Below are 16261 nucleotides of genomic sequence, written 5' to 3' on the forward strand. Positions count from 1 at the left end.
GGCGACTGGGACGGGTGTCTGGCTGTACCGCGATCACAGGGTGACCAAGGTACGATAACACAACACAATCGACAAAATCGGTAGCCTAGGCTAATGCAACCAAACTGATCAGAAAGATGCAACAAACGTGATGCAACAAAACTGACAATAAGGATGCAACAAAACTGAAAGAGGACCATGGGACCACTGATACCTAGGCTAAGCGAACAGACCAGATGCCCTAGGCTAACCAAAACACCATAAATAAAAACAAAAGTAGGGGAAAATAAAATACAGTAAGAGAAAAATATCCAGGAGTGTACTACTAACCCAAAAGAAAGTCTACCACTCAAAGCTAGCCTGGGCCGATACGAAGAGCGATGGCTAGGGTCTGGACCAGAAAAAACCTGAATGCCTGCGTAAGGTAGAGAGACATGCATGCATGACCTAAAACCAAGGCAGGCTAAATCCCCTAACAATATAAAAATAAAAAGGACTAGAGACGCACGTTAAAAATAAGAAAAAGGTTCCAGGTATGGGAGACCGAGAACCAAACCGCCATGAGGCAGAACAATGCCGCCATGCTCCAGACCGGGAACCTGTATTTATACTTAAAAAACGGCAAATACAGGCTCGTGGAAGGAACGAAACTAAATCGAAACCTTTCGGAATACTTAACTTAGCCGCTGCAATAGCTGAACGTTCCATGGTGGCGAAAAATCATGCAAACACAGCACAAAAACAAGAGCAAAAAGAAACGCGTTGGTCTCTTGGCCTGCTAACATAAAGGATAGCCACCAGAGGCGCGGCAGTCGGCTTGGCGTGGGTTGTAGTAGTAGTAGTTGCCGCCCCGTTCTGTGGGTCAGCTCTCTCCTTGAGGGAATTTGTTGTGGGAAATTACTAAATGGCAAGAAGTTCGTGGTAGTGGTCTCACTCGCCCTAGTGACCATACCGACACCATTCTTTTATTTTGGGTGAGCGAGTCAGTTATACTGACCTCTTCTTTATTTTGTTTATTTTCTGGTATTTGTTAGATCATTTACCTAAAAAATAATGAACTAAAGGATTATTTCACGCAGTGACACGAACTGAGCCCAGAAAATGATTTATGGCATTATTACAGAACCAATACAGGGCATTAAGGTGTTTGGTATAATAAATAAGTTGTTTAGAGCAACTGTAATGTCTTGTGATGCAAGAGAAGTGTATGTAAGATATGTAGGTGGAAGAGTCACTGGTTTAAGTAGAATTGGGTCATAGACAAATGGGTTTTTACCTTCATGGATGGAGTAATGTGTGAAGTCAAAGACAGGAAAACAGATTCACTGTACTTGTAGGATGTAGGATGAGAAAATGGGTCATTAATAGTGTGTGGAATGATTGATTTTTGCATGTGATATGGTACTGATTCAAGATACTTGAGAGAAACTGCATTGGCTATTAATGATAGTGGTATTCAGTGAATTGATATGAAGGTAGTACTATAGCTTATCGTCTTAGTTACCTACTTTTCTTGACTTTATTAGTGAGCTGGAGAGTAAACTTGCCCTGGAGCGAAGTGAGCGTGAAAAATTGGAAACTGCTTTAGAAGAAGCTCGACAGAATGTGCAGCAGCCAACAGTACCCCATCGAGCCCCTGAACATTATGAGAAAAAAATTATGGACCTTCAAAATGAGTTAGAACAGGTTAGATTTTTGAAAAAAATATCGATGTATATTTTACCAAGTCAATTAGGTAATGGAGTTTATTCTTTTTTGCATCACTATTATTTTTTAAAAATCATCTTTAAATATCATATAATTTGTATGTAATATACATAATTCATTATAGATAAATTTTGTAGGTTAGATCACGTCTGAAAAAAGCAGAGCAGCAGTCTGAAGAACCTCCATTATTACGTAAGATCCAAGGACAGATGGAGGACATGCAGATGCAGCATAGAGAGGCAATTCAGCAGGTACGTTAGGAATAGAATTTTTAATTTCACTTCTACAAACTGTCCCAGACCAAGTTTACATGTGGGTTATGACTGCCTTCACAAACAGCAAGAAAAAGTTCTCAGGAAATGTAAGTAAATCAGTTTTATAAATGTAATATAAAATATATTGCTTTCAATAAGCTAATAATATGTACTTAGTATTTATAGTTTTATCAGTAGTACAATTCTAGTGGAAGTCATTTGCTTGGGAAGCCAACCTGGTTTTATCTGTACAGAGAATTTTATTTCTTCTACTATTTTTGTTCAGCATAATCTTAACTCTGACATTTATATTTTTGTTACTTGGATGGTGATATGATACATGTAAAGAAGGGGTAGATCAGTGAAAGATACTATAAAAGAGATCAAGCAACTAATGTAAGTGCAGTAAAGTAAGTACTAATATATATATATATTACTATGTAGAAAAAGAATAGCTGAATGAAAGTTAGGTAAATAATTTCAGGAACGTAACCTGAAGAAAGCATAGAAATTATAGTAGCATAATTAATAGGAACAAAAACTTACAAACAGCAAAACATACAAGCAGCAGGCAGTGGATGTAGTACACCTGGCCAGGTCATATTTAAATAGAAAAAATATATGTGGCACGTATATGCTTTGGTGCTCACAAATTTTTTTTTCCTGTTATTTATTTTATTTAAATTTTTGTCATCTTCAGTTTATTTCAATAATGTTAATTACATTGCTTCTTTGAATTTTCATTTGATTATCCCATTTTATTACACGTTATATAGTTATACTGTACTTCATTTGGTTTAGTTGCTTGACCATGTAAAATTCACTTATCTAAGCCTTCTTAACATGTATATTTATACGTATGTACATACAGTCTACCCTTGCCTATTTGCAGTTGGAGATTTGCGGACTCGCCATTTCACGGATTTTTCTAAGGAACGTGTACAGTACACATTATTTGCGGAAAATTTGCTTATTCGGTGTACTTTTTACTGAGAAATATTCACTAATTGCTGTATCTTCATATAATTTTCATGACTAAATGCACTTTTTGTGATAAAACTATACAATATACCCAGGTAGAAGCATTTCTAGAGGTTTTCCTGTGTTAGAATTATCAAATTAGGCAGTTCTAAGCATTTTTTGAAGGGTTTTAAGTATTTGTGGATTTTAGCTATTCACTTGGGGTTGTGGCACACATCACCTGTGAGTACCGGGGGTCGACTGCAAGCATATGTGTGTATACTACTCATGAACTAATTCCTGTACAAGAATACGTAATGGGTGGTATATGAGAAAAATAAGTAAATTATTTTACTCAGTGCCACATGTAGAAATGTAGATATAGATTTTGTTTACACTTACCTAAAATTTAAGATGATTTTGTATTGTAATTAGGAGGTGAATTTAAATTCAGTTAACTATATTTATTAGTTGAGTTGCCATGTTTCAAACTGTTTAAGATTAGCAGATTTTTTTGTTGTAAAATTCACTTGTAGATTATCTATGTACTACAGGAACGAATTCGAGCTACAGCAGTGGAAGAAACTGCAAGAGACTTGGCTCAGTGCCATGAAGAGCGAGTGGCATCTTTAGAAGCTCGCCTCGCTGATTTGTCACTTACAGTTGCATCTTATGACCGAACCCGGCAAGATGATCTTCAAGCTATACAGAAATTAAAGGTAAATAATCTGTATAGTTGTGGCCCAATTTCAGTGTAGTTTTAATCATGATATGCCTTCCAAATAGTAGTATCAAATTCTTTAAGAAACTTGTACTATAGCCTATAGATCGTAAATGACTGCCAGATCGTCAGTCAGGGGTGTTTTATGTAGAAACCTGCTGAAAGACATTCCTAGCCACTGCTGAATTTAGTCTCATTGGTTAGCTACAGTGTGGTGTATATCTCTTTGTTTTGTCTTCTCACACACTTAATAAACACCGTTTAACTTATATAAAAAGATATGAAGCATTTTAGGGCTTGGTTAATATTTTATTGTATAAAAATATTTGTTCATGGGGTTAACTGCTGCTTTATTCTATTGATAAATGGTGCATTTCACAGTTATGTAAAATGATTTATAACTTCCCGTGTTCACTTACACATACCAAGTAGTGTGCACTCATTTGACTGCCTAGTTAACTGATTAATGGTAAGATGCCCTATGATTCAGCTACATTACCATCCAGTATATATATACTATATATAATGTATATATTAAGGCATACTGAAAACTACAGCTTGCATGCTGTGAAATGAAAGATATTTTTCAAAATTTCATATTTTGTTCATGAAACTTACCTGTCAGATATATATATAGCTGTATTCTCCGACGTCCGACAGAATTTCAAAACTCCCGGCACACGCAGTGGGCGGCCAGGTGGTTAGTACCCATTCCCGCCGCTGGGAGGCGGATATCAGGAACCATTCCCATTTTCTATTCAGATTTTTCTCTGTCGCCGGTCGGTAAACAACTGTTTACAGACCTCCGCCTAGGATTTTGAAACTTCTTGTGCTAACTTGAGTATTCTGATTGACTTTTGGTTTTGATTTGGCTTGTTGGCTTGGCATACGCGATAGTGGATTTGGTTTGGATTTTGGCTTTGACTTTTCTTTAATTACGATGTCTGGATCTAGCTCTGCTAGCTTCAGGGTGTGTGAGGTGCAGGAATGTAAGGTGAGGTTACCGAAAGCTTTGGTAGACCCTCATTCGGTGTGCTCGAAATGTCGAGGTCATGTATGTATGTTGAATGATAGATGCATCGAGTGTGAGCAATTGACTGAGGTTGAGTGGAAGGCATATGATTCTTACGTGAGAAAGCTTGAGCGTGATAGAATCAGGAGGTCTTCCTCTAGAAGTGCTTCTGTGAATAGAAGTCAGGGTAGGATTGTATCTCCATTAAATCCTCCTGTAGATTTAATCCAACCTAATCCTGTTGTATTGCCACCGGACAATCAGGAAGTGTCTACGGAAGGAAATGTATTATCTAATTTATGGAGTCGATTCGTGCCCTGGAATCAAAAGTGCTTGCTCTACAATCAAATGTGTCTAAGTGCAATGATAGTGTTAGTGCATCTAGTGTTGTGGAGGGGGCGTCAGATCGGTCCCATAATGCCTCCAGGCCTAGGCCCCTGCCGGACTCCCAGGCCTTAGGGAGAGGGCAAGCCGAAAGCCGAAGGAGGGTTACGGGATCTAATACCCGGTCTGACGTCCCTTCGGCAGAATCTGAGGATGAATCTCAGACTGCCAGGGTTCGTGCACGGGCACGGGTCCTTAAAGAGTGTTTCTCATCCTCCGAGGCTTCCTCTCCTCACCGGGGTTGGGACTCTCGGAGGACCTCTCATGGGGAGAGCGGCAGGGGCGCAAGGTGCCGCACAGGTGGCCATCGTCCTTTTCGCCCTCCATCGTCCTTTTCGCCCTCTTAAGAGAGGTTTCAGAGAAGAGGACGCTTAACATCCTTCTGATCAGTATTTGGATTCTTCACCTGAATATTTTGAAGCTTTTGCACCGCAGAAAAGGAACAAGACTTCATCAGGGGAGGACTCTTTCGAGCGTCCAAGTCGCTCTAAATTTGTTACTGAGTTGAAGGAAAGGGCATCCCCTCGCCCATCTTCCTCTCACAGGATTAGTCCTTCTCCTGATCGAGAATTTTCTCCATCAAGGGAAATGCTTTTAGAAATGCAAAAGCAGTTGGCTTCCTATTTTGCGAAGAAAGAGGCAGAACCTAGTCATCGGAGGAAGGATTGGTGGCTGCCTGTTAAGAGGACTAGGCAGTCCCCGGCGCCTTCTTCTCGTTTTTCGGCCTTTGAGTCTCCTCCTAGTAGCCGACTCATTCGAGAACATGAATGCGTTCCTCAAGAAAGGGCGTCTAGGAGAGACGAATTTGACGGAGACGTGAGTTGCTGCACAGGCGGCCGGCGTCTTTGTCAAAAGGCCGAGAACGCTCAGAAATCCACGACAGAAGTTCACGGTTCTGTTGTTCGTTCTGTTTTGCATGACGATAATCAAGACGGTTTTAAAGGAGCATCAGATAGTGTTCAACGTTCTGTGCATCGAAGTTCTCTTCAGGACGTTCGGGAAGACGCTTCTTATGACGCTCGGCGTCTTACGTAGCGGAGCGCTCGCCAGGACGCTTGAGCAGACGCTTCTCAGGATGCGCGGCGTCTTGCACATCGGGACGCTCGCCAGGACACTCGGGAGGACGCCTTGGAAGAACGTTTGAGTCCGAAGCGTCAAGATATTTCGCAAGCTCAAGATAATAACCCTCTTACGCCGACTGGACGTATTATACGTCGACATTTTTTGTGTCTCGGGTGCCGACTGGACGTATTTTACGTCGACATACAAAAGTTTTTTTAAAATTCGCGGAAAAATACTTATGGGCCTACCAGCCTAAAACTTTTGAATCACGCGCCTTGGGGTATGCTGGGAGTTCACGGATCAAGGCCTTGTTTTGTTTTGAAGCGTGACCCAAGTGCGCATGCGCGATATCCCTTCTTCTCTCTCCAGCCAGCATCAGTAGCACATCATCCGAGAGCGATCTTTCGTCAAAAGCGTGTTTTTCTGGACTTGTGCGAGACTTTGAGCATTTGTGTTGCTACAGGACATTCCTAGATATGTCTCAATGACGTGTGAACCGCGAAAGGTGCGTTTTACCCGTTGGAAGGGATCGTGTAAGGCGAGTTTTGGACCTGGATGCTGGCGAGGGGCCAAGCACCTAGCATGACCCCGCGCCTCAAGGCCGTTCTGTGCGGCCACGTGTGGCTGAAAGTGTTTTAGGAACACAGCGTATGCCTTTGGTTACCCCTAGGAAGCATGTGGGCGTCCTTAGGGGCATTCGTAGGCATTTGGGAGGCCTCCAACCAAGGGACATAGATGAATATCTATCGGAGCTTGATCGGGAACATGTCGCAAGTCCTCATTTTGATGGCGGATGGTCATTGAGTGATGAGGACATCAGTCCCGATGAAAGTGAGGATGAATATATGCCCCCAATGTCCGTTCGAGGCTCACATCCCGAGAGTGAGCTCGAATTCAGTGGGTTCAGTGCTTACGAGGGGGAATTCTGAGGAGGGGAGGATGGGGATAACGGGGTCAAGTTTTATCGCAGAGGACGATACAGAAAGTGAAGGCCTAAGTGAGGGTGATGGGCCAACGGGGGAGGGTAGAGTGCAATATCGTGCCTGCACCCATGCGCGTAGCGCGCGCAGGGCACGTAGAACGGTCTGGCTCGTCGCGCCAGCCAAGGTGAAGGTCGGTCGTCGGATAGTGACGAGGGGGTGGACGGAGGACCCCACCCCTCCTAAACATGCACCCCTTCACGGCAACCCCTGGGCTCACCGTACCAGTACCCTGACTGTTTTGGGGTTCATCCAGCTTTTCCTGACGCGGGAATTGCTGGAATACCTGGTACACGAGACGGTGACTACGCTCGCTGGTACTGCCGGTATGAGCTGAGGACCGACCTTGTCGTTATTTACTGGCGGGGTGCAAACCTCATTGACATGGCGCATTTTTTGGGGCTGCACATTTATTTTGGTATGACACCTGCTTCCGACGTCAGGCAATATTGGAGGAGAAATTATTTTTTATGTATGCCTAATTTGTGCCTGGCGTTATGTCCCGTGATAATTTCTGGGCGTTGGACAGGTACTTCCAACGCCTTCAACCGAAGGGCCATACCCCGGAATAACAGTGATCGCCTCATTTTAGTGCGCCCAGTGTTGGATTATATCCGTGATCGGTGTAGTAATCTCATGATTCCTGGAAAGAACCTGTCTTTGGATGAGGGGATGATGCCTTACAAAGGACGTCTTAGTATAAAAGTGTATAACCCCAAGAAGCCGAAGAAATAGGTGTGAAATTCTTTCTTATTACCGAGGCCAACACTGGATACGTTGTGGACTTTTCAGTGTATTCCGGGGTCTTCTCCACGCTGCATGACACTGTATTCAATCTTGTGGGACGTTTCCGTAACCAGGGATATCACCTGTTTATGGATAATTATTATAACTCGGTTATCCCTGGCCCAGGAACTGTATGAAGCAGGTGTTCACGTCAGTGGTACCCTCGTTGGTGTGTGGGGCCCCGAATGTCCTCAAGAGGTTCGCTAGTCATCCGCAACACCTGGCAAGAGGAGAGACAGAGTGGCGGCGGAAGGGCGCTGTCTTCGTCATCTGTTGGAAGGGTGTCCGACTCGTCCCCATGATTACGAGGAGTCATGAACCCATCCAAGAAGAGATTGTACAGCGGAAGAAGACACGTCGACAGGGCCGAGTTGTGTTTGAGGAGTTTCGTATCGAGCGGCTTACCGTCACTGGGCACTACAACAGGCACATGGGAGGAGTTGATCTCTTTGATCAGCTCACCCAGTATTATCCCTTCGTCAGGAGAACCAGAAGTTGGACACAGAAGCTCCTCAAATACATCCTTCAGTTGGCCCTCCAAAATGCCTACATACTGTACTGTGGGTACTGTGGGTACCGCGGTGACAATCTTCCGAGGTTGACCCACTTACAGTTCCTAGAGGAAGCCGGGAATGCCCTCATCAACTTCGATCCCGATGAGTGGCCTTCCATAACTGACCCCCTGCCCCGAGCTGCAGATCTGCCCCTAGAGGAAAGGGCAGATAGGAGGGCCAACTTGCTCGACCTGCCGCCGCCCCTGCTGACGACGCCCCTGCTGCCGCCGCCCCTGCTGACGACGCCCCTGCTGCTGCCGCCCCTGCTGACGATGCCCCTCTTGCTGCCGCCGCCCCTGCTGACGACGCCCCTGCTGACAACGCCATCACCGCTTCTCGTCGGGTAGTGGACCCTGTGTGTCGGCTGCAGCCAGGGGATCACATACTGGAGGCCTTACAAGGGCGAAGGCAGAAACGTGCTGGGTGTGTCCATATGAATGGAGAAGGAGAGACACCCGGTTCTTCTGTCGTCTCTGCAAAGTTGCTCTTTGCAGGATAGGGGAGTGTGACCGAAAATACCACACTAAGGTCATGTATTGGAGCGTGCCCCCTAAACCGACAGCGGAGGGCGCACGGGGCCGCCGGGTCCATCAGCAGTAAGGGCGCGCGTCTCCTCCACCTGTACCTCGTCATGTCGAGTGGAAAAAAATGCAAGACTTCAATGGAGGAGGGAGAAAACAAGAATAGAACGAAGAGTCAGGATTACGAGTGAGTATTCTGCATTTATTTTATATTTATTTTTATATTTATTAAAATTTTTTATATATCCGTATCTATGCATGATAAAATAATAATAAGACATTTCATTGTATGGGAAAAGAGAAGTGTCACCTGCATTCCTTTTATTATGTATTGGTACCAGAATCGAAGAATGAATATATATATTTTACGTATAAAAAAAAAATACTATATATATATATATATATATATATATATATATATATATATATATATATATATATATATATATATATATATATATTATGAATATTGGTTTTTTATTGGGTAAGCAAATTGCTTACAGTCTAGTAATATTCAATCATTTACCTTCACTTTTTAAAATAAATTTGCCAAGTCGTATTAGCAACAATATCTCGATTTATCGGTGAAGATATTTGAAAAAAATATTTTTATTCCCTCCGCGCGCCGATTCTCGGCAGCGAATCTCCCCCGAAATGCGTAGGTCACATTCTCCTAATATTTTGTGCCTTTTCATATTGAAGCCTTATTTTAGAGTTTTATATATGGAAATGTGCGCAAAACATGCACAATATAACAAAAAATATTGGAAGGTTGTAGCATTTTTCATTTTTGAAATATTTGCATATAAAGTACGATAAGTACGAAAAAAACTACGATCGGTCAACTTGACTCAACCGAAACAACCAAATGGTCGAAAAACGCATTTGTAACATAAAAATCTTACAGTCTAGTAATATTAAATACATTTGATCTTCACTTTTTAAAACAAATTGCAAGTCTCTAGAACAATATCTCGATTTACGGTGGGAATATTTGAAAAAAATAATTTTTTTTATTTTTTTTTCCGTCCGCGCGCCGATTCTCGGCCGAAAACCTCCGAAACGCGTAGGTCACATTCTCCTAATATTTGTGCCTTTTCATATTACGCTTTTTTTAGAGTTTTATATATGAAAATGTGCGCAAAAACGTGCACAATATAACAAAAAATATTGGAAGGTTGTAGCATTTCTCATTTTTGAAATATTTGCATATAAAGTACGATAAATAGGAAAATAACTACTATCGGTCAACTTTGATTCAACCGAAATGGTCGAAAAACGCATTTGTAACATAAAAATCTTAGTCTAGTAATATTCAATCATTTGTCTTCACTTTAAAACAAATTACAAGTCTCTAGAACAATATCTCGATTTATGGTGAATATTTGAAAAAAATATTTTTATTATTCCCGTCCCGCGCGGCCGATTCTCGGCCAGAAAATTCCTCCGAAACACGCGTAGGGTCACATTCTCCGATAATATTTGTGCCCTTATTCCATATTACGCTTTTTTTTTAGAGTTTTATATATGAAAATATGCGCAAAAACATGCACAATATAACAAAAAATATTGGAAGGTTGTAGCATTTCTCATTTTTTTTTATATATGCATATAAAAAAAAAATTTAAACAAAAATTCGACATTTGGTCAACTTTAACTCGTCCGAAATGGTCGAAAACTGCATTTGTAAGCTAAAACTCTTACAGTATCGTAATATTCCATCATTTACCTTCATTTTGAAACAAATTGCTAGTCTATAACAATATCTCGATTTATGGTGAATTTTTAAAAAAATTATTTTTTTACGTCTGCGCGCTACGGATTCATGCATCATTTTGTGACAATTATATATGAAATTTCGTTTTTGCGCTATCATATATCGCATTATTTATATATGATAATGATAATTTTTTTAATTTCTGATGGTTGCATACTAAATTTCAAGCAATGACAAAAAAAGGAGCCAAAAATGAACTCTTAATCTTGAAAACTAAGCGTGCTGTGATTTAAGAAAAATATTTTTTTTCCGCTTCCGCGCTCACTTTGAAACCCCTCCGGCATACGGGAGTCATTTTTTTATTTACCCCTCCGGCGTGAGAGGGTTAAAGTGTCGAAGATAACAAGGAAACAACGATTGGTTACTTCGAACTCTTCTTCAACAAGAGGCACCCTCTTGCGAACAGGACCTCAAGGATTATTATCATCGCGATCTTTGAAGGACACTGCTACTCGAGAGAGAGATTCTTCTGGTGATTCGTGCCCTACGGATGATGAGGAGCCGACAGCGTCAGCGGCTTCAGATTATAAGACGTTAACGAACCTTCTTAAGAACTTGTTCCCAGATAATTTTCAAGCGCCGGTTCCTTGCTCTCCCCCTTCACAATTAGCCTCATCGAAGGCCAGGAAGGCGCCTGGCTTCGTTAAAATGGCCACTTCGCTCTCTGCGAAGAGAGCGTTTAAGAGAATTCAGGATTGGATGGACTCAAGGAAGGCTAAAGGAAAGACTTCTTTTGCTCTTCCCCCATCTAGACTGAGCGGGAGAGTGGGGATCTGGTACGAAACGGAGGAAGAAGCGGTATTGAAAGCGCCGTCTTCTTCTCAAGGCGATTTCGCAAATTTAGTGGACGCTCCGAAGAGGTCTTATCTATCATCAGCGAAGGTTTCTTGGACGATGTCAGAAACAGATCATCATCTCAAAGGAATATTTAAGACGCTGGAAGTGTTTAACTTCTTGGATTGGTGCTTGGGGGCCTTGGATTTACAATCTAGAAGTCAACACTCTATTTCTTTGGAAGAACTTTCAAGTGTGCTGGCTTGCATGGATAGAGCAGTAAGGGATGGCTCTGATGAATTCGCATCTCATTTTGCTACCGGGGACTGTCTGTGAAAAAGAGAGCTCTCTATTGCAGTTTTGCGGCGCTGAAAGCGGTTTCTCCTGTGCAGAAGGCAGAATTTTTTGGTTTTTTTGTTTCACCCCCCTTCCTTCTTACACACTGTTCCCGCAAGTCCATTGATTAAGGATCTGTTGGTTAATTTGCAGGAGAAAGCAACGCAGGACCTCTTGACTCAGTCTTCCAGACGCCCTACTCCCCAGGCTTCTACTTCAACCGCGCAAGCCCCCAAGAAGAAATTTAAGCCCTTTCGTGGACCACCTTCCTCTAGAGGTTTTTCGAGAGGAAGGGGGTCCTTTAGAGGCAAGGCCTCTTCAATTAAGAAAGGAAAAAATTGACATTTCTGCCCTTCAGGCACCTGTCGGTGCGAGACTCACCTTGTTTGCTCAGGCATGGAGGATGATAGGGTCAGACACCTGGTCCCTAGATGTGATCGAGAGAGGATACAAGATCCCTTTCCTCTCTGCTCCTCCTTTGAGCACGAAGCCGATAGACCTGTCGCCCGCATACCAGCCAGAGAAGCAACAGATTTTGCTCGACCTTCTAGACCAAATGTTAGAAAAGAAAGCCGTAGAAGAAGTCCTAATGTTAGATTCCCCAGGCTTCTACAACAGGTTATTCCTGGTTCCGAAGCACTCTGGGGGATGGAGACCTGTCCTAGACGTCAGCAGACTGAACCTTTTTGTGAGGAAGGAGAAGTTCAGGATGGAAACGTCTCAGTCTGTGTTAGGGGCTTTGAGACCAGGAGATTGGATGGTGTCATTGGACCTCCAAGACGCTTATTTCCACGTCCCGATTCATCCTCAATCAAGGAAGTTCCTGAGGTTCGTCTTAAAAGGGCAGGTCTTCCAGTTCAGGACTCTTTACTTTGGTCTGAGTACGGCACCGATGGTTTTCACTTTCCTCATGCGGAATGTAGCAAAATGGCTTCACCTTTCGAAGATAAGAGTCTCGCTCTACCTGGACGACTGGCTAATCAGGTTGTCTTCGGAGTCAAGGTGCCTGCAGGACCTTCAAACGACATTGCAGCTGACGAAGGCCCTGCGCCTAATAGTCAATTACGAGAAGTCCCATCTGATACCCACGCAGTCCATCATGTATCTGGGGATTCAGATGGATTCAGCGGCTTTTCAAGCTTTTCCATCAAAGGAACGTCAGCAGAAATGCTTAGAAAAAGTGTCAGCTTTCTTAGGGAAAGAAACATGCTCGGCGAAGGAATGGATGAGTCTGCTGGGAACCATTTCTTCGCTGGAGAAGTTTGTTTCCCTAGGGAGGTTGCACCTCAGGCCACTCCAGTTTTTTCTGGCAGAAAACTGGAAGGACAAACAGAACCTAGACTCGACTTTGGTGATCTCACAAGCGGTCAAGGATCAACTGAAGTGGTGGCAAGGTCCAATCAAACTTTCGGAAGGACTGTCCCTCAACCTTTTGAGCCCCGACCTAGTGTTGTTCTCAGACGCCTCCATGGTGGGATGGGGAGCAACACTAGGCAAGGAGCAAGTGTCAGGCCTCTGGAGAGGGGAACAGAGGTCCTGGCACATAAACTTAAAAGAGTTGGAGGCTATTCGGTTGGCTCTTCAATTCTTCGAAGAACGATTGGTGGGCCGAGTTGTCCAGATCAACTCGGACAACACTACGGCTCTCGCTTACATCAAAACGCAGGGGGGGACACACTCTCGATCACTGTTCATGGTAGCGAGAGACATCCTTCTATGGGCGAAAGCTCGAAGCATAGTGATCCTAACAAGGTTCATTTCAGGAATACAAAATGTTCGAGTGGATCTTTTAAGCCATCAACATCAGATGCTTCCCACAGAATGGACCCTCCATCTAGAGGTTTGCCAAGAACTATGGAAGTTGTGGGGACGACCGCTAGTCGACCTCTTCGCAACCTCGAAAACGAAGAGGCTTCCGATTTATTGCTCACCAGTTCTCGACCTGGAAGCAATAGCGATAGATGCCATCCTATGGGACTGGACGGGGATGGACGTTTACGCCTTTCCCCCGTTCAAACCTTCAGGAGAGGTAATAAGGAAGTTTGCGGCGTCGCCAGGAGCGAGAATGACTCTGATCGCCCCCTTTTGGCCCTCAAGCGATTGGTTCACGGAGGTCATGTCTCTTCTGGTAGACTTCCCAAGAACCCTGCCAGAGAGAGTAGATCTTCTCAAACAGCCCCACTTCGAGAGGTACCACGGAAACCTCTCCGCTCTGAGTCTGACTGCGTTCAGACTATCAAGAAGTTGGCCAGAGCGAAGGAGGTTTTTCAAGACCAGTGGCAGAGGCTATTAGCCAATGCGAGAAGAGCTTCCTCTCGAGCGGTTTATCAATCGAAGTGGGCTGTCTTCAGGAGGTGGTGTAGGAAGAAAGGTATTTCCTCCTCCACGACCTCTGTGAACCAAATCGCTGAGTTTCTCCTGCATTTGAGAAATGTGGACAGACTTGCAGTGCCAACAATAAAAGGATATAAGAGTATGCTGTCAGCTGTCTTCCGTCACAGAGGGTTAGACCTGACAAATGATAAAGACCTTCACGATCTTTTGAGATCGTTTGAAACAACTAAAGTACCGCAACCGAAGGTCCCATCATGGAACTTTGACGTAGTTCTAAGGTTCTTGATGTCGGCTCCGTTTGAACCTCTGCATGCTGCCTCGTTGAAAGACACTACAAGAAAGGCGATTTTCCTAACTGCTCTTGCCACGGCAAAAAGGGTTAGTGAAATTCAAGCAATGAGTAAATATGTGGGTTTCAGAGGACACAGTGCAGTGTGCTCCCTGAATCCAAATTTCTTAGCTAAGAATGAAAACCCATCTAACCCCTGGCCGAAAACCTTTGAAATCAAGGGGTTAGCAGAGTTCATCGGACAAGAGCCAGAGAGAGTCCTGTGCCCTGTCAGGGCTAATTTTATTTGCAAAAGACTAAAGACTGTCGGGGTCCTTCTGAAAATCTATGGTGCTCTGTTAGGAGACCCGACTTTCCTATGTCGAAGAATGCACTGGCATTCTTTTTACGAAGCACCATCAGGGAGGCCCATGCGTCCTGCCCGGAAGGTGATCTGAAACTTTTGGAAATAAAAGCCCATGAGGTGAGAGCCGTCGCAACCTCAATGGCATTTCAAAAGAATATGGCACTCAGCGATATCATTAGTGCTACTTTTTGGTGAAGCAACTCTGTGTTCGCTTCACATTACCTGCGGGATGTGAAGACGGCATATGAGAACTGCGAGTCGCTAGGACCATACATATCCGCAGAAATGTTATTGGGGGCAGGAAGCAGCACGAATCCTATCCTATAGAAAAGGGATAGGTGTGCTTTTGATTTTATGGTGTTGGTTTATGGTTGAAGGGTTGGTCGTTTGAGGCGCTTTCCCTTTCTTTAGCCTAGAAGTTATGGGACTAACTTCAATAGGTTAGGTCAGGTGGTGGTTTTTAGCTTCGTTGCCCTCACAGTATGGTCAATATGGTCTAGTCACATTGTGGTCACGCTCCCTTTGACAGATCATCTAGAACTCACCAGCTATATAGGTCACTACCTTGCTGGCGACTCTAGTAAAGCAGAAGCAGACTTGGGTGACAGTAATCACGAAGTCAGCTATGCTAACAGGTAAGGAACCAAGATGTCAATCATCTGCATGTAATTTGTTTCCTAAAATCCTTCTATTCTGTCCCTTCCCACCTCCAATGGTGGGATTCAGCTATATATATATCTGACAGGTAAGTTTCATGAACAAAATGTTATTGTCATGATACAATAAAGTTTGTTCATACTTACCTGGCAGATATATATAATTAAGTACCCACCCACCTCCCCTCAGGGGACAGTGGTATGAAAAATCTGAATAGAAAATGGGAATGGTTCCTGATATCCGCCTCCCAGCGGCGGGAATGAGTACTAACCACCTGGCCACCCACTGCGTGTGCCGGGAGTTTTGAAATTCTGTCGGACGTTGGAGAATACAGCTATATAGTATATATCTGTCAGGTAAGTATGAACAAACTTTATTGTATCATGACAATAACATATTCATGTCACAAAATTTTCCATGTTATTCACTGAAAATATAAAAATTTCTTTAATTATGTACTCCTACAAACTGTTATATTTTGATGTATACTGTGCAGGAGAAAGTAGCAGAATTGGCGCAAGAAAATACCTTACTTGTTTCACGTCTTGGACCAGATTCTGATAATAATGATATGGATATAAGTTCACTCTGTCGGCGACTCACCAAGTTAAAAGACCAGTTATTACATGCCAACATTAATGCTCGTCATCCAGTTGATATTGAAAGTATGTATGTATTGTAATATATTTTGATTGGACTAGTTTTTATTATATATTATGTAATAGTAATTGTTTCATATGTATGTATTTACTAATTATTATTATTTTCTCAGATAATGAATGCACTGTACTATTTAGAATTCTGACAAATGTATATGTTGGTTGAGGT

General features: G+C 43.0%; 1 protein-coding gene across 1 annotated transcript in view; it reads left to right on the forward strand.

The window, feature by feature from the left end:
- Positions 1–1496: 1496 nt before the first annotated feature.
- LOC135199253 (GRIP and coiled-coil domain-containing protein 1-like) overlaps positions 1497–16261 on the forward strand; it is a 42834-nt gene continuing 28069 nt past the window's right edge. Inside the window, exons 1-4 of the mRNA XM_064227142.1 lie at positions 1497–1665; positions 1824–1937; positions 3455–3619; positions 15930–16098. Coding sequence (XP_064083212.1) covers positions 1639–1665; positions 1824–1937; positions 3455–3619; positions 15930–16098 — 475 coding nt within the window. The 5' untranslated portion in view covers positions 1497–1638. The remainder of the gene's footprint in view (positions 1666–1823; positions 1938–3454; positions 3620–15929; positions 16099–16261) is intronic.

Source organism: Macrobrachium nipponense, chromosome 25, assembly GCF_015104395.2.
Source record: "Macrobrachium nipponense isolate FS-2020 chromosome 25, ASM1510439v2, whole genome shotgun sequence".
Lineage (NCBI taxonomy): Eukaryota > Metazoa > Arthropoda > Malacostraca > Decapoda > Palaemonidae > Macrobrachium > Macrobrachium nipponense.